This window comes from Triticum urartu, chromosome 7 (genome assembly GCF_003073215.2).
Source record: "Triticum urartu cultivar G1812 chromosome 7, Tu2.1, whole genome shotgun sequence".
Taxonomy (NCBI): domain Eukaryota; kingdom Viridiplantae; phylum Streptophyta; class Magnoliopsida; order Poales; family Poaceae; genus Triticum; species Triticum urartu.
Window position 1 is genome coordinate 104,345,522 of NC_053028.1, and position 19,522 is coordinate 104,365,043.

A 19,522-nucleotide genomic window follows, 5' to 3' on the forward strand; every position below is an offset into this window, starting at 1 on the left:
ACTTGTGGTAAAAGATAAAAATGGTTAGAAAAGAAAAAGAGACTATGTGAGTGCTTGTAGGCCTGTCCGTATTGTGCCCCCGCCGATGACCAGGGTATTTTAAGTGCATAATTATGTATGCGCGGTACAGACTTCGTGGGTATATGAGGCGAACGACGGAGACCGAACTGCTAAACTAGTCCTGAGATTGATCGGTCCTGTTTAATAGAGACCGGCGGCTTAATGGCCGATAAGATTCGCGGCTTGATGAGGCCGCTTTGTACTTCGGTTGTACTAGCCGCAGTATGACCCTCTGTCCGAAGGGAGCGTTCTGTATTTCCATATATTGTTATGATGCCGCGTGGACCGGACATATGAAGTTTTGCATGGGTGTAGTGTGGGACCGCGTTAAAATGAGCGAAAGCAGTACGCCCCAGAAGTGCATGGTAGCCAATGCGGAACGGGGCAATATCGAAGGTCAAGCCTTCGATTCGGAAGTTGTTCGGCGAACCAAAAACTACTTCCAATGTGATGGAGCCCGTGCAGTGAGCTTCTATGCCATATACTGCTCCCTTGAGGGTAGTTGTGGTGGGCTTGATTCTTGAAGGATCAATGCCCATTCTGCGGACAGTGTCTTGGTAGAGTAGATTAAGGCTGCTACCGCCGTCCATAAGGACTTTCGTCAGATAGAACCCATTGATAATTGGGTCGAGTACCAGAGCTGCTGAACCTGCGTGACGGATACTGACTAGGTGATCCTTGCGATCAAAAGTGATCGGGCAGGCCGCCCATTGGTTAAATTTTGGGGGGACCGGCTCTATGGCGTAGGCGTCCCGTGGTGCGCACTTGCGCTCCCCTATAGGGGTGTGCGTCACATATACCATGTTTACTGTTTTTACTTCGGGGGAATTGCTCCTGACCCCCGATGTTTGGTGGGCGAGTCTCTTCGTCATCGTTGTCGCTGGGCGGCCCCTTCCCCTTGTATTCAGCATTAAGCTTGCCGGCTTGTTTGAAGACCCAACAGCTTCTATTGGTATGATTGACGGGTTTATCTGCCATGAATCTGGCAGGGCTGGTCCAGTATCTTATCTAAATTGGATGATCTGTCTCTATTTGCCTTGAATGGCTTTTTCCGTTGACCGGGTTTGGAGCTACTGAATCTGGTGTTGACCGCCATGTCTTGCGTTCCTTCGTTATTATTGCGACGCTTGTGTTTATTGCGTCGCGGCTTGCCGTTGCCGTCTTGGACTTCGGAAGTACCCGGATCGCTGGCGCTGTTGCTTCTACGAGTGAGCCAACTGTCTTCTCCCGCGCAAAAGCGGGTCATCAAAGCGGTAAGGGCTGCCATGGATTTTGGTTTTTCTTGACCGATGTGGTGGGCGAGCCACTCGTCTCGGACGCTATGTTTTAAGGCTGCGAAGGCTTCAGCGTCCGGACAATCGACAATTTGGTTCTTTTTAATTAAGAACCTAGTCCAGAGCTTCCTGGCTGACTCTCCGGGCTGCTGGATGATGTGACTTAAGTCATCGGCATCTGGTGGCCGGACATATGTACCTTGGAAGTTATCATGAAAGGCGTCTTCCAGGTCCTCCCAGCTGCCAATGGAGTTCTTTGGAAGGCTGTTAAGCCAGTGCCGTGCTGGTCCCTTTAGTTTCAGTGGGAGGTATTTGATGTCATGGAGATCATCACCGCGGGCCATGTGGATATGGAGAAGAAAATCCTTAATCCATACCGCGGGATCTGTTGTTCCATCGTATGATTCGATGTTCATGGGTTTAAACCCTTCTGGGAATTCATGTTTCATTACTTCATCGGTGAAGCAAAGGGGTGTGCGGCGCCTCTATATCGGGTCACGTCGTGACGTAGCTCGAATGGAGTCCGTCTATGGTTTTCAGCCCGGGCGTGATTATGATTGATGCGTCCGGCTAGATAGCCGTTGTCACCCATCGGCGCACGCCCCCTCGATCCATAGATCGATCTGGTCTGACCTGCTCTACTGTCCAGATCCTTCCGTAGGTCGTATGTATGTCCCCAAGTTGTTTTGTCTCTACCTTTACAGTGAGGTTGTGCGGGCTGGTGTTCGGCTTGAGTTGCCGCTTTGTCTCGGCCACGTGATGGTCGATCAGCCGCATTACGTGTTGATGGTACAGGCTCCAGCGCCTTGTCTTCCAATTGAGGTAGCAATTTGCATTTTGGATAACTTTTGTATGGGCGCTTGAGGTCGTGTTCCTCGGCTGCTAGGACATGAGTCCATCTATCATTGAGCAGATCTTTGTCAGCTTGAAGCTGCTGCTGCTTCTTTTTCAGGCTCCTTGCAGTGGCTATTAGCCGGCGCTTGAAGCGCTCCTGCTCGAGAGGTTCCTCAGGCACGATAAAATCCTCGTTGCCGAGGCTCTCCTCATCCTCGGAGAGCAGAAGATAATTACTGTCATCCGAGTCTTCGTTTATGGCCTGTTCGTCAGGGCTAACTTGCCCGTCTTCCCGTTCGTCCTATTTTGGAGTTGGCTTAACGGGGTCTTCATTGTCTTCGGCATCGTTCGAGGTATTGTTTTCTCATGTGCCGGTATTGCTGTCTTTCCACGGCATGACTTGGTGCTGCGCCGCTAACATCGACGCTTTGGTTGTATCTCAGGAGGTTTATCCTCGACTGGGTCTTCCTTGTTGTCACCGCTATTCTGGTGTATCCACCATGTACACGTCATACGAGGAGGTGGCCGTCCAGCGTTCAGTAAGCGGCGGGTTTTGGGCCTCCTCTTCTCCAGCATCGTTGTCCATACCATCGATGTCCTCGGAGCCGTAATCGAGCATGTCGGTTAAGTCCTCGACAGTGGCTATGAAGTGGGAGGTGGGTGGGAAGCAAAATTCCCCGTCATCAACCCCTAGCTCGAGCTGGATATAATTCGGCTATGAGTCCCCTGCCAAGGAGAAGGATTTTAATGATTTCAGCACATCGCTTAAATGTGAGTGCCGGAAGATGTCCGCGGCGCTAAATTTGACGACTGATGCCTGATCGGGCTCGACGAACGTGGGCGCGCAGAGTTCGGAACCTGTGGCCGGAGACAAATCCGAGGTTCCGATGACGCAGGTCATGTTCGAAGTTGGGTCTGTGTGTGGCTCCAGCGCCGCTGAGTCTGCGGCTCCCGTGGCGGGGTTGAGCTTCCCGTCCTCGGGTGGCGCAATATGCTCCGGATCTAGGGCCGAAGCACTCACAGGTGCTATCTCCTGAGTATGGTCTGATAACAGATTTAGGTCATGCTCATCGCGATGGCAGGGAGCGGCTGCCATGGGCTCGAACCCGTCGAAGATCAAGTCTCCGCGGGTATCAACAACGTAGTTCAAGCTTCCAAACCTGACCTGATGGCCAGGCGCGTAGCTGTCGATCTGCTCTAGATGGCCAAGTGAGTTGGCCCGCAGTGCGACACTGCCGAATACAAAGATCTGTCCGGGGAGAAAGACTTCCCCTAGGGCGGCATCATTGCAGATGATGGATAAAGCCATCGAACCTTCTGACGGCGACACACTAGAACTCTCAATGAAAGCACCAATGTCGGTGTCAAAACCGGCGGATCTCGGGTAGGGGGTCCCGAACTGTGCGTCTGAGGTTGATGGTAACAGGAGACAATGGACACGAAGTTTTACCCAGGTTCGGGCCCTCTTGATGGAGGTAATACACTACTTCTTGCTTGATTAATATTGATGAGTATGGGGGTTACAAGAGTTGATATACCACGAGATCGTAATGGCTAAAACCCTAGAAGTCTAGCCTATATGATTGTGATTGCCTCTACGGACTAAACCCTTCGGTTTATATAGACATCGGAGGGGACTAGGGTTGTACAAAGTCGGTTACAGAGAAAGGAATCTTCATATCTGAATGCCAAGCTTGCCATCCATGCCAAGGAGAGTCCTATCCGGACACGGGTGAGAGTCTTCGGTCTTGTATCTTCATAGCCCATCAGTCCGGCCCATGTCCAACAGGCCGGACGCCCGAGGACCCCTTAGTCCAAGACTCCCTCACTAGCCAACCTTGTCCCCTAAACGTCTGTCTGTGTTTTATTTTTTGAAGTCCGGAACACTCAAAATAAATACTTGAATAGCATATGAAATCTTTGATGAGTGAAAATATCCAAATGCGGCCATAACTTTCAAATAAAATAGTTCAAACTTGAATTAAACTCGCATGTATGTTATAGTTATCCCTTTAACAACACACAAATGTTCAATCAAATATTCCTCGAGTTGCTCATGAGTTTCTTGATGCCAAATTTGTTTATGATTTGGACAAACTCATCAAACGTGGTCGGATTCTGATGTGGGAGTTGGATAGGATCACCCATGTTCTTGAATTACAAACCTCCGGCAACATTTTCACCCTTATCCTCCACGATCATGTTGTGCATGATCACACAACATTCCCACCTCCCACAAGGCCTCCGTATCCCATTGTTTAGTAGGTCGACAAACAACTACAAAACAGTCTTGGATCACTCCAAATGCCCTCTCCACATCCTTTCTAACTTCTTATCTTTTGGCAAATAGAGCTCTATTCTGACCAATGGCTCAGAGATGGTCTTGACAAAGGTTACCACGGAGGATAGATACCGTCAACTAGATAGTAGCCAATGTTGTACTCATGCCCATTGATAGTGTAGTTGCACGGAGGAGCTTGGCCTTAAGTCAACCTAGCAAACAATGAAGATCGCTGCATCATATTGATGTCATTGTGAGACCCGAGCATGCCAAATCCATAGATCATGTGATGCAACTGCTTCAATAATGATGGTGGGCTTCATAACATGATCCCGTCACCACTTTCTCTATCTTCCCCATTGGGTTCCTTGGGAAGTGGACTCATAGTGGAAGACTGGCGCTGTGCTAGCGTTGGGGAGAGCTAGAATGCTAGGCGCTGGAAATCTAAGCCACATGAGCACTTGTTGGAGATCCACCATACCTAGGTTGTGACATTAGATCTAACCTCAAGGTTGGGAGGCGACTAGGTTGGGAGATTGGAATTTTGGGGATGAAAACTAGTGCAAGGAGACTGATTCTGAGAGGCAAGGGCACAAGTGAATTGGGCTGTGAGGGGAGGGCGTGCATCGTACATGGGCCTAGGGTCATTCCTACACGTGTTAGGAATGTAAATTATTTAAAAAACATGTCATCACAATTTATAATCTGCAAGGGGCACATAGTTTAGTTGAAGTTTTTCCGAAGAGTATCGGTCTTACTGGGAGCACAAGAAATGGTATGTGACTCGTGTAGAGGCTTACTGCAACGTATCTGCAAGTCAATTGTGGTCCAAAGCAAGAGCGGATGCCGGGGTTGAAATATTTCAAGTGATTAGTGGCTAAAAGTAAGAGTGGAAGAATAAAGTAAAAGAACAAGAGAGTAATGCAAATGATAAAATCAATAATAGGGATAAGGCATTCTCGGGGAGTATGGATTCCCAATTAGTATGTGTCTACGTCATTATGTGAATGCATAATTGTAGGTTTAATCACTAAGCCACCTCACATGTTTCTATAAGTGGGCGGAGCCAAGTACATATACGTGCATGTACGTAGCAGCCAGCATGCAGCCACATATCACATCTGCCCCACCGTCCCTCCCCACATTCATATTTCGGCAATAGTGATTAAGGGTCTCCCAGTGGATGTAGGTAAAGGCGGTCTCTAGTGATCCTCCATCAAGAGGTCAAGGAAGGAAGGCGGTGGCTTTGTCACCACGGTACCTCCACAATGCACCACCATAATAATAGTAATATCCTTCATGTCCCTAAAGGCAAGTGTTGAGTGGTAGAATTCACCCAACATTGTGAAGAACATTAACATGAACATACAAAAGAGAATTTTGTATCCTATTGGTATTCATCACCTAAACATGCTAGGGTTACTCACTATCCCTGAGGCAACTAGCCTAGGCAACTCGACAAACAGATGGATGATGGCATGAACCCCCATCCGTACCGTACACGTGACTCTCCACATACAGCTTGCACAGAGACTCCAAAATCCATATCGAGCTTTCTATTCCACCTCTCTCGCCAATCCTTCGTCAAACTAAACTTCTCCGGCAGAAAACGTATCCACGGGTGCAACAAAGCGATCATCCTAGTTGCTTGTTCTTGAGCATGCAAGGCGCTCAATACGGTCATTATTGCTTAAAAACGAAAGGGCTAAAGCACTCTTCGGTTTACCTGGACATAGAGACAACAAGCATCATAGGGATAATAATGACAAGCATGGATGAATGATCAATGATACACATAGGAATGCGCTTAGGGTCTTAGTATTACACAGAAATGAATAGAGGGGTGATGATGGCTGTTGTAGTCTCCTTGATTGGATTAATGGTGTGATGGAGCCCTTCCGCCGATTCCGCCGCTAGGTCCCTTCCAGAGGCTAGGGTACTTGGTTCTGGTGCGTGTTCTAATCACTTTGTGTCTCCTCTTGTTCATCTGAAAGCACAAGGGTGAAGTATTTGTCCTGGGGGTGAGGGCACCACTTGTTACGAGCGGGTGCGCTCATACTAGACATCCGCTTTGCCTCTGAAAGCACCCGTGCGACTGCTTTTTCTCCCAATTGGTTGCTGCTTCATTTCGTACGCAATTATCATGTTGATTAGCATGATTTTTACCACATATTGATGTTATCTTTTTTAATGCCTCAAATCTCCTTCTTCATTGGGATCCTGGTAAAATCAGCCAAAAAGGGATTGCGAACGCGATAAATTTTTGATAATATTATGAATATGATGTAAAACAAGAAGTAAGAAAGTGATGCAAAATTGGACTTATCAAAATTGGCTGAAAAAATTGGGTTGTAAATTTTTCATGACCCAATATCTTTTTATCTAAGTAAATGGGATGATTATTAGGCTTGGCACATCAGGCCATTAGAAATTCAGTGACCATATATTTGTCACTGAATATGGTAGGCCATGGCAGATTTGGTCCCATAAAATGTAACGTTTATCTTACATCACAAAAACACCATATCAACTATGATGAAGTGAACGTCGATGAAGGTCCATGTTCTGTGACATATCGTGTGAGCACCGTCACTGGGAGGAATCTATGACGTTGATTCTATGAGTAACGCCCAAATAACGTCACAAATGGGTATTCGGTGATGTTTTAAGTTGTTCCATGACATTTTTTGGCTCGTCACAGTAGCCCTGATCTCTTCTAGTCTCGGGAGCATTTTCTATCCACACACCTGTGCCACGTGGTTTAGGGTTCATCTCTCGGGTGAGCCTATGCTCACATGGTCCTTATCCTCGTGCCCATGGGGTCCCCAGGGGTGGCAATAGTCACATTGGGAAGGGGACATTTATACTCACCCTTCTTCCGCCTCTAAACCTATTCTAATTTGAGCTACTCAACAATTCCAAGACCCTAAAAGCTTGATTCCTCTTAATTCCTCCACTCAAACACCACCAAACATTGAGGATTGAAAGATATTCACCCAATCTACACTTCCACTGAACCAATTTGTGATACGCACACTTGTTCATCACTAGTTCTTGTTATTCTTGGAGATTTCAGACTCTTGGGTGGTAGGAGTCAAGCCCGAAAGCTTCCTTGTGTGCGTGATGTGCTCTCAAAAAGTTTGTAAAGGTCTGGTGTTCACCTTCAAGACCAATCACGAGTGATTTGAGGCTTGTCCGTTGGGGTGACTCAAAGGGGGAATAGGGTGAGCCAATTGGTGGCGTTCAGGAGCTTTGTCTCTCACGCCTCTCCAACGAAGATTAGCACTCACCCAAGAGTGTGAATTTTGAAACACATTGGTTTATCTGTTTTGTACCTTTACTTGTATTTGCTTGCTAGCTAGTTGGTTGATATTGCTTATCATTAGTTTGCTTGTCATATAGGTTATTCTCGTCTTAGATTGCATATCTAAAGGACTTACTTTAACTGCACTATTCCTAAAATTAGGAAGCTAATCTAAAAATCTGTAGTTTTCTATTCAACCCTCTCTCTCTCTCTCTAATTGACTATTCAATCCTTTCATAAGTGTTCCATACATGTTTGACAACTAGCTTTGGGGGAACATAATAGTCGTTCCATAGCTTAGGGCTTAGGGGGCAGAAAACCACTTTTCTCTCTCGAAAACACAAAGATTGCATCTACATGCGTTGATAAAAGAAATATACTTACAATTTACAAGTCTTAACCTAAGCCGAAACAATCAACCACTCAAGACAAGACCTCAATGAACCCTGACATGGCAAGCATTAACCGATGTCCCCAAGCAAACCTCGGGCTAAAAGCCATCCACGCCCAATCAGAGAGGGGGGGGGGGGGGGGGGGGGGGGTGCCGCGACCCGCTGCTTGCCACGAGCAAACATCGTCTGAATGTTCAACAAACCGTATCGCGTGAGGTTCTGACGATACGTGATGAAACCTTACTGCTGGATTGACTGGCGGTACAAAAAATGGTCAAATCCGGGCAAACTCTCACGGGTTCAAATCACGTTAAACTTGAAACAAAAAGGCCAAAACAGTGATTTTGGTCCCCAGTATTCAGGTTTCAGTACCGATGCAGCTTTGGTCAGCCAGACAAATAGTAGCAAGCGATCTCCGTATCACTGTGGCACACCACCCTCTGCAAATTCAGAATGGCTCGGAGATAAACGGATCCGAGGTCCAATGCGCGAGTGCTGCACAATAACGAGGCAATAAATACCGATCGCCTCTCCCTCGCCCACATTTACCTTCCGTCGCCGTGACTTCCACCGCCGCACCATCCCGGCGGTCCACGGATCTCCTCCGAACACCTTAACCCACCGCCATTAATCACCATGTCCAGCATCTCGGGCGCACGCATCACGGTCACGGCATAGCCTACGCCCGCCTACCATGGACGCCTCGTCGTCGTCCACCCCCGCGGCGCCGCCGCCGACGCACTCCGTGCTCGACACCATCCAGAACAAGCTGAGTCCGGGCGTGCTCCTCATCGTGGCCATCCTGGCCATGGTGTTCTTCATCTTCGGCCTGCTCAACCTGCTGGTGCAGAACATCCTGCGGCTGCGCCGCGCGCGGCGGCACCGCCTGCGCGTCGCCGCGGGCGACGTCGACGGCAGCAGCCCCACGGCGCTCCAGGGCCAGCTGCAGCAGCTGTTCCACCTCCACGACGCCGGCGTCGACCAGGCCTTCATCGACGCGCTCCCCGTCTTCGTCTACCGCGCCATCCTCGGCGCCCGCAAGGGCGGCGGCGACCCCTTCGACTGCGCCGTGTGCCTGTGCGAGTTCGCCATGGACGACGCGCTCCGCCTGCTGCCCACCTGCGGCCACGCCTTCCACGTCCCCTGCATCGACGCCTGGCTGCTCTCGCACTCCACTTGCCCGCTCTGCCGCGGCAGCGTCCTCGCCGCCGACCTCTCGCCCGCGTCCAGCCCGGTGGTGCTCGTCCTCGAGTCCGACGGCCGCGCCGACACGGCCGCGGAGGCGCTGGGCGGAAGGGACGGCAATGAGAATGAGGCCTACCCGAAGGCAGAGGAGGTCGTCGAGGTGAGGCTTGGCAAGCTCCGGTGCATGGACGGCAATGGCGGTTCAGGGCATCTCGCCGCCGATCAAGCCGCTAGCAGAGACGACCTTGGACGGAGGAGGTGCCTGTCCATGGGATCCTACGAGTACGTCATGGACGACCACGCCGCGCTCCGCGTCGCCATCAAGACGCCGGCCAAGAAGCGCCCGAGGTCGCGGCGCCGGCACGCGCTCTCGGAGTGCGACTTCGGGAGCGACGTCGCCAAGGGAGGAGCGTGGGAGGCAGCCGTGAAAGAGGCCGCGGCGCCGGAGCCCGCCGGAGCGCGCCGCGGCGACGACGCGAGGCTGAGCAACAAGGACAGCTTCTCCGTGTCCAAGATCTGGATGGTGCGCGGCGCCAAGAAGGAGGACGGCCGGGCACTGGCCGGCGCGAGGCGGTCCGTGTCGTTCCGGTGGCCGGCGATGGCCGAGGCGAGCAGGAACGACGGCGCCGACGACCGGGAGCGCCGGGACGTGGAGTCGCAGTCGGGAAGCTTCGGCAGCAGCGGCGCCCCGTCCCTTGCGGAGGAGAGGCTGCCGCTCGCGCGGACGAGGACGGCGCCGCTCTGGGCCGCCGGCGGGTGGCAGGCGAACAGCAGCAGCGCCGGGAGCCATTCCTGAGCCGCATTTGATTTTTGCACATCTTCTTCTTCTTCTTCTTCTTGAAATTCAGATTGCACTTTTGAAGTTTGAACACAGGAGATCAGTTCGTTTTTCTTCGCGTCGTTCTTCAGTTCTTTTGAATTGTTCAGATTGATTGTAGTTACAGGAATTGCGGCATTTGACGGACGAATTGGCGCACAGATAGCAGGGTAAAAACACGGGGAATTTGAGGATTTGCCACACCTTTCCCTGCACTTTGAGGATTTGCCCTCCTTTTGACACTGATGATTTGCCACAACTTTGTCAAAAACTTGAGGATTTGCCCCTGACAAGGTGAGCCCACCATGAGATGACGAAAATACCCCTGAACTGCGCATCGAATCACGCTCGGCTCTCTCCCATTCTTTCTGACGGTCTCACGTATTGCAGTATTGACATGAACGCCGCGGCGGCGAGCTCCCCTTCGCCTCTCTTCTCCGCGCTCCCTTAGCCGGGACGCTTCCCAGCCACCATGCTTCACCGCCGGCTATCCCCAACCGCTGCTGACCTCTGTCCGGCTGCCCCCTCCCCCTGCCATATCTGCTCCTCGCTCGCTATCTCTTGGCGCAGAACCATCCTGTACCGCCGCTCGGGACGGTGCCGCGCGAGGCTGTCGTGGCCACGCGCACGGCCTCGGCGAGCAGCATGGCCGACGTGGCAGGAACGCTCTCGTCTTCGAGGCGGGAGGCCAGCCGGCAGCAGCATCGGCCGTACGCGTCGCAAGGGGCAAGAAGCGGCTGCCGGCGACTCACGTATCCACTCCAATGACTCAAGCTGGTAGCCAGGCCTCATCGTCGTCGAGCTCGCGGTCCGCCGTGGACAGCGGTGACCACTGGACGGCATCCTTGAAAAGCATGTCGCGCTCGAGCCGGACGGATGGCGGCGCCTCGAGGCGGACGGCCAGCTGATGTGTGCCTGGGCGTGAGTGCTCTGTGTGCGTGCGTTCTCTAGCACCTGGCCGTGCGCGATGTGTGCTAGGCGTGTGTGTGCCTGGGCGTGCTTTGTGTGTGTTAGTGCTGTACGTACATTGTGTGCGTTCATGCTCTGGCACCTGGGCGTGAGTGCGTGATATGTGCGTGCGTGCTCCAGCACCTGGGCACCCGGCTGTTGCTGCTGCTACTGCTGCATCCACAGAGAAAAACGACGTAGTCCGAGCTTGCCTCCTGTCTGGTGCGCCCTCGCCGAGCTCACCATGGACAGTACAGACACCACCGTCCTCGGGCTCGGACTGTCGACGGCATCCTCCACGCACCACATCCGGCACACGCACAGGAGCAGCAGCAGCTCGGCGATGCTACCGGAGCGTGGGGAGAGGAGGAGCACCAGCAGCACAACACAGGGCGGCAGGTGGATGAGGCATGGCGAGCCGTCGGCTGCGGGACGAACAGAGGAGAAAACGTAAGCATCTAATTTGGATTGGTTTTGGCAAGAGTGGCATTTTGGTCATTCAATCTATAGTGTAATCTCAAATCGGTTAGAAAGGGCAAATCCTCAAGTTTTTGACAAAGTAATGGCAAATCATCAGTGTCAAAATAAAGAAGGGCAAATCCTCAAAGTGCAAGGAAAGGTGTGGCAAATCCTCAAATCATGATTGTGACTTGCATTGTGAGAGAGGTTCAAAAAGTTTTGTGGAACATTCATACATAATCTATAGTGATCTGTGATCTGCATAACTTGCTAACAAGTACTATACTCTACAATAGAATAGTCCCAATAGAAATGGGGCAACTTAGAAGCTACTCATGCGAAAAAGAAGCATGGTTGTACTTTCTGAAGATACATTTTTCCAGTTCAGATTTGTCAGGTAAACTGCTGTGGTTACCATTGTTTTTGAGATTTGCCATGTCCCTACAGATTAAGAAACTGATCGTTGTGTCTCCGCTGTCATAACTAGCATTCAATGGTGTCCTTGGTGGCGCGTTTGACTTGGAGAAAATCAGGTGCCTGGTGGTGCATGTGCCGATGTGCGCCTGCATGTGGGGAGAAGGTGAGAGGAAGCTGGAATGGACGTTTCGAATTCTTTTCTTAATCCTCATGGTCGGTTGGCCTTGGTTTTGTGGAGGTGATGGTGAGCTGTTCTTCCAACGGATCAAGGTGGTGGTGGTGGACTCTGCGTGCTGGCACAGTGCTCCGTATCACGTTGCATTTACAGGCTGTTGCTGCAGCAGTAGTTGGGCTCTCGCAGTTCCACTTCTTCTTCCACTGGATGCTGTTTGCGACAGTACACGGTGAGACCGTCTAACCAAATATTACAGTCTCAACGATCATGCAGTGTGGTGTATAGTACCATCTAACCTTTCAAAACAGTCTAAGAGAAACTCCAACAGCTCCCTTGAAAAACTTCCCGTAAAACTGATTTTATGTAATTTTACGGAATGGCCGTAAAATTTAGAGAAAGTTGTCGAAAGCTATTTTTATCAATTCCAGTAAACTTATTCTTCTATTTTGTTAACTAAACAAAAAATAGATGATGGCTTAGGCCCCGCCAGTCAGTAGCACGTGTGACGGCCGCCGGTGAGGGGCGGCAGCGCGAGCACGGGACAGCCGCCAGTGAGGGGCGGTGCGGGCGGCGGCAGGTGGCGCCGCGGCAGTTTAGTTTACAACACCCCCTAAAGTTGCAACCAGTTTCTAGCACGTCGAAATTATACGGGTACAAAAGCATTCTTCAAAATCCATGCCGCGCACCGGCGCCAAAAGAACGTCATCCACTCCCTTCGGGTTAACGACACAACGGTACATGACGAGCAGGGCATGGCCGAGGCCGCTTTCGACCACTTCTCCTCGCTCTTCGGTTCCTCCCTGCCACGCGAATTCGCCCTTGATCTTGATCAGTTCGACGAGAGATCTTTTGACCTCACTGACCTCGAGCTTCATTTTTTCGAGAAGGAGATCCTACGAGCTGCCCGCGCGCTTCCCCGCGGCAAGGCTCCGGGACCTGACGGCTTCACATCTGAATTTCTTGTGGCTTGCTGGGACATCGTCAAGGCCAACATTTGCGCAGTTTTTGACAAGTTCCACTCCATGAACGGGCGTAGCATGCAGCGCCTCAACGAAGCTCTAATCACCCTCCTGCCCAAAAGGCAAGACGCCTCCGCCCTCTCGGATTACCGCCCCATCAGCCTGCTCCACCTTGTGGCCAAGCTCATCGCAAAGGTCCTCTCCCTCCGGCTCACCCCACGGCTGGGACAGCTCGTGTCCGCGAACCAGAGCGCTTTCATTGCAGGCCGCTGCGTGCACGACAACTTCATGTTGGTCCAACAGACCGCCCGCCAGCTTCACAATCTTCGGCTACCCCGTGTCCTCCTCAAGCTCGACATTGCACGCGCGTTCGACACGCTCTCTTGGCCCTTCCTCATCGACGTCCTCCGGCATCTTGGCTTCGGACGCCGCTGGATCTAATGGATCGCCATTCTCCTCTCCACCGCTAGCACGCGGATCCTCATCAACGGATCCCCCCGCCCCCCGATCGCCCTCGCATGCGGCCTGCGTCAGGGGGATCCGATATCTCCCATGCTCTTCATGATGGCCATCGATGTCCTCAACTCCCTGTTGCTGCATGCCCACCAGCGCGGCCTGCTCTAGCGCCTCACAGCCCGCCATGCCGCCTCGAGCATATCCCTATTCGCCGACGACATGGTCATATTCTGCCACCGTTCCAGCCACGACCTGCGAGTCATCCGCGAGCTGCTGCGCGTCTTTGGTGTGGCTTCCGGGCTCCGCACCAACTTCGCAAAATGCTCGGCTACGCCCATCTGCTGCGGTGAGTCGGAACTCGCGTGAATCAACACTGAGCTCGCATGTGCTGTCCTCGACTTTCCTATCACCTACTTGGGCATCCCATTGTCGGTTCGGAAACCCTCGGCTTCCTTCCTGCAACCTATCGTCGAGAGGCTCGCAAGGAAGCTGTCCACCTGGCGCGCTGCCCTTCTCTCCCACGGCAAGCGCCTCGCTCTAGTTCGTCATGTCCTCTGCGCGATCCCTTCTCACATTATGGTGGCCATCGCCATCTGCCCGCCGATTCTCAAGCAGATCAACCGCACCATCCGCGAGTTCCTGTGGTACGGCAGAAAGGAACCCCGCCACGGTCATGGTCCCGTCAACTGGCAACGTGTTTGCCGGCCTCTCGGGCTCGGTGGACTTGGCATCCAAGACCTCCATCGCCAGGGCATTGCCCTGCGAGTCCGGTGGCTCTGGTTACAGCGCACGGATCCCTTCAAGCCTTGGGCGCATCTCCACCTCCCGAGTGACCATGATGTCTCTGCCATCTTCAGGGCCTCCACATCATGGGCCGTCGGCGACGGCCAATCATGCCTTTTCTGGACCGACCACTGGCTCAACGGCCACACCATCTTGAATCTTGCTTCGTCCCTGCTCCCCCTGGTTCCACGGCGCCTGCGGAAGCGCATTGTTGCCGACGCCCTTCAGGACCGTCGCTAGATCGCTGATCTACGCAGCGCCCTCAACCCCACCGCCGTGACTGATTACGTCCACCTCTAGAGATTGCTCCGGTACACCACCCTCTCCACCAGCCAGGACCGCCTCATCTGGCGATGGACTGCCAACGCCAAGTACTCGTCCAAATCCTTCTATCGAGCACTCTACTCCGGATCCACTTATGCGCCATTCTGGCGCCTCACCTGGAGATGTTGGGCTCCCCTCCGCGTCAAGATGTTCACTTGGCTTGCGGACCTCGACCGTTGCTGGACGTTTGCTAGACTTGCACGACATGGCCTGCCGCACAATGATCGATGTGCCCTGTGCGACCAGGCCGAGGAGACCATGCAGCACATCATCATCGGCTGCCCTTTCTCCCATCAAATTTGGCATGACGTTCTTGCTTGGGCCCATGCTACTTCTCCCCCCTTCTGGCAACGAAGCCTTCCTTCCCTGGTGCTCGGCCACAATCAGGAGATCCCCTTCCGGACACCGCAAGGGCCTTACCACGCTGGTGGTGCTCACGGCATGGTCTATTTGGCGTTACCGCAACAGCTGCGTCTTCGACGGCGAGAACCCCTCCCCCTCGCGACTCTTCTCATCGATCCAGGAAGAGGCCCGCGCGTGGGCTCGGGCAGGAGCGCGTGGTCTTGGCGCTTTGATAGCATAGGCCCTCTTTGTATCGGGCCGAGCACCCCGTCACTATTGCTCTGCGTCTCCATGCCTTGCCTCTAGCGTACAAGTCTTGAGCTGCAACCCTCCCCCACCTCTCCTATACTCTCCTTCCTATCAATGAAATGATACGCACTTTTGCGTATTCGCGAAAAAAAATTATACGGGAAGATCATCTTACCGTAAACCAAACATGAGGGAAGAAAGGGTCTAGTTTACAAGACTCCTTAAGTTATGGATGGTTTACGGGGTTGTTTGACAGTTTTTTACCCTAATTTTCGTAAACGACATCTTTTACGGACAGGGAGTTGTTGGAGTTTTTCTAATCCATGTTGCATCCATGAAGTTGTAGTCCCTTATGTATTAGTTGCAGGACTTTCAATTTGGAGATTGCCCGGATGATTGATTCCTTAACAGAGGAGTTCACTTCTCCGCCAAGCATGCTTACAACCTCCTATTGCTAGAAGACTTCAGTGACCAGAACGGTTCTACCATTTGGTCGTCCGTAGTGCCCAACAAAGTTAGCATCTTTGTTTGTCTGCTTTTCCGAGACTAAAGTTACAAGCCCATGTTTGAACGTTTCCAGTGCGCACCAGACACACAACTACAAGAGGAGAGCCCATCACATCCAAAAAGACTAGGCTGAATGGAGGATGGCACTCACCCTTATAAGGTGCTCCTAGCCTCCTCCCATAACCAAAGTGGGACTAAAGTCACTAGCAACGTCCAATGACCTAGCAATCTAACACCCCATCCCCCTGGGAAGGCCCCCAGGTGGGCATGGTGGCCCTAGCTTTGATACCACCATTAACAATCTACTCTATTAATTCACTCAGTTGGAATCCAATTTATTAGCAATACAAAGGAGAATTCCAAGGAGTTTAGGGAAGAAGAGAGAGAGAGAGAGAGAGAGAGAGAGAGAGAGAGAGAAGGAACTGGTCGCTGCAAGTCTAATTCCTAATCAATCGATGCCCCCTCATCCTCACACGCCACCCACACATATGTTGTTCTGGCGGCCAAGCATCGGGTCTACTCCGCCTCTGAGATGCGTGGGTTGGCCCTCTTCTCTCTCTTGCTCATCCTGGCAGCTAGGGCCCACCCGCCTTCAGTCACTGGCCTCAACACAGTGCCATCCTGGTGTATTGGGGTGCTAACAGTTAGACACCCAAGTAAACCTACCACAAGCATATCATCGACTCCAGCACCCGCCCTGCGTTTCTGCCACCTCAAGAGTCCACATCACACTTATCATGTGATGCCCCTATCCCTTAGGGTTTGGCATAGGACCCCAACTGCACCAGGATGACGACATCAATTGCCTTTGGGACTTTGAGCGGATGCTCATACCTCTACAAGAAGTTTGGCACTGCATCAACCATCTCGTGGAAACTCTGGGACAATAGGAATGCAATGTTCTTTGATAACATCTACCAACACAACACTACTGCGATAAAAAATATTATGATGACTTCACTTTATGGGCTCATCGGTTTAGAGAAACAAGCCGTAAGGTTATTGACGACTCTTGGTGATTTTACTCCCTCCATTCTTTTTCACTCCGCATATGAAAAAAAATTAGTAAATTTATTGGGCACTATGGAAAAGCAGGCAAACAAAGATGTTAACTTTACATGAAATAATTTGGTCATCCATAGTTCCCAACAAGTTACTAAGATTGTTGACAACTCTTGGCGATTGTACTCGCTTTGTAAAATTTGACCATATTAATATGAATAAATATCAACATCTACATCACTAAAGGTATACAGTATCAAAAGTAAATACATGACGGATCTAATGATATTGATTCTGTATTGTGAATGTTGATATTATTTCTATAAAGTTGGTTAAACTTGATGAAATTTGACTTCAGAAAAATCTTATATGGAAAGTAAAAAGGGCCGGAGAGAGTACCTATCTTTAGGTGTAAACGTGGCTATGTAACATACATGGCCTTTGGAAAAAAAAAACAGCATATTACGCTTGCCACCATGTGCAATGCACCGATTGCTAGTGAGGGAAAAGATATTGAAAACACTTATCTACTTTTAGTTTTAAATAATGTGACTGCGTTGGAGAACGAGTACCTATAAATATATGTTGACGTACACAATTTCCCCGGAACACACCAAAAAATTTGTAGACCAGACCACAAACATGTGTTGATCCATTTGAAAAACCGCCATTCGGTTCTTACAACAAAACATAAGCAAAAATAACGAGAGAGAAATAACTCAGCGCAAGGCTACATTACATGCTCAGGAATCATGATACACGGCGCAGCATATAGCTCGTGTCGTTGCCATCAACCCTGCGCAAGGCTACGACGCTGCAGCCAACGCCTTGTGCTGTTACCATCAAGCAAGCAGGTATAAATTAAGTCAATGTTTTGGTAGGGCAGTGGACCACACGCAGCTTCAGCTAGAGTAAAGCGCACCGGTTAGTTATTTTTGTGTTGCTGTCAAGCCGAGCATGCGGACGTTTCATGCTACATGCATCATTTGGCCCACAAACCGGGGCACAAAAGCAGGCTGAAGAATTGACCATGCTTAGGATGCCGGGAGCAACGATCAACATCATGATCTGGAGTGGATGGCAAGGAGGTTAGGAACAAGCAAGAATATGTGCTTCAGGAGTGGTAGGCCTGTATGAATCCATGGACCATGGGATTAGGGGTAGAGGTCAAAAGAGGAAAAGGGTCCTGGACTCCTGGGCCAAAGGTCAAATATGTTAGTGTCAAGTCACACGGCAGTAGTAGCTTAAAAGAGTGGGCAGCACATGAACACAATTGGGAGGTGAGCAGTCGAGAGAAAATAGTCAAGGAATCTCCATGATTTTGTTTACAAGGGCACCAGATTTTCAGCGCCTTGATAGCGATTACACGTCGCAAATCAAGTGCACCAGCTTTAATTTCTGTTCTCTATCAACTTGCAATTTTTCTTTCAAAATTAAGGAGGTCAAATTCCGGCTTCTACTCCCTCTGTCTCATAATATAAGAGCGTTTTTGACACTACTCTTATACCATGGGACGACACTACTTTTATACTACTATAGGACGGAGGGAGTACATCATAGTGACGCACAATCATCTCAACTTGCGGTTAAGCTGTTGGAAAAAAAGAAGACAGAGGACGCGGACACTCACATAGTACACGTCCTGCTAATACTAATTACGCATTGCAAGTCAAGTGCACGATCGAGTTTAATTTCTATGCTCTAGCTTTCAACTTACACCCCAAAAGAAAAACCTCCAGCCTCGATCTGCATCATACTGGTGATCTTGGAAGAAGAGGATAGAGGGAGCCATAGAATTCAGCGCTTCTGCAAAGTCAGAGTAAACAAGAACTGGGAGCGAGAGCTCTCATCTTGCTCGTGAACCGTGAGCCCATGACAGTGATCATGAGCTCGACGTGTCATGGCCAGTGTTAAGTTCTTTCTGCCGGTAGTCCCCACCTGTCAGGACCATGCATCGATCCCATCCCTCACTGGATCCTTTCTCAAAGTCTCATCCCGTCCATCGCGTAGCTCTAGCTCGATGTAAGTAGTAGTAGAGCATATTCACTGACTAACAAACAACCTGGCATTTGACCGGATCCCCAGAAGGCAATGCAGATCGTTAGCGTTGTTACTACACTACACTAGTGTGAGTAGTACAGTACTACTCACTGGCCTTTTTGTCGGCGTGGGGATGAGCCTTGCCCTCTCTCTTTTGTTTTTTGTTTCTCGTCGATCTGCTTTTGAGAATCGAGACCAAGGGAAGGGGGGGAGAAGAAGGGCAAGGCACATGCATCACTTTAATCTGTATATTCGTATGTCTAACCACCTGGTCGACCTGTCTATTACTTGTACTACTACTGGTAGCACATGAGGAGAGGTTAGTGGTACTTGGTACTTGGTAGTTGAGAGAAATGGCCACGAATTGCCGTGACGGTCGAGTCGGACGAAGAAGCTTTCTATTATGCTCAATGTATATAAACCAAGAAAAATTTAAGACTCTTGTTTTTTTTAGGAAAAATCTATGCATGTGTTTTCTGAAGTTCTTTTATTTTCAGGGAAAGGTGCAGACAAGGAAAAAGTTCCTTGGTGATGTCTGAGGACGGGACAATACTGATAAAAATGGTACTATCAAGTCGAGAGATTAACAACTTCCTAAAAGTGACGTTATTATCAGAGTCCTCTAACCTCTGAGACGTAAAAAAAAAACTGTAACAAGAAGCACAAGAGCAGAATGAGTAGAGCATGTGATTTCAGGGTTCAGATCCACATCCA

The 19,522-nt window shown here is 50.6% G+C and overlaps 1 protein-coding gene across 1 annotated transcript; it reads left to right on the forward strand.

The window, feature by feature from the left end:
- Window positions 1-8,609: 8,609 nt before the first annotated feature.
- LOC125521126 (RING-H2 finger protein ATL13-like) lies at window positions 8,610-10,221 on the forward strand. The gene has a single exon (XM_048686173.1). It carries the CDS (start codon window positions 8,840-8,842, stop codon window positions 10,124-10,126), a length of 1,287 nt encoding a protein of 428 aa, XP_048542130.1. The 5' UTR covers window positions 8,610-8,839; the 3' UTR covers window positions 10,127-10,221.
- Window positions 10,222-19,522: the final 9,301 nt, after the last annotated feature.

Excerpts from the sequence above, each read along its gene's own strand:
- LOC125521126 (XM_048686173.1), top strand. The coding sequence starts at position 8,840 with ATGGACGCCTCGTCGTCGTCCACCCCCGCGGCGCCGCCGCCGACGCAC.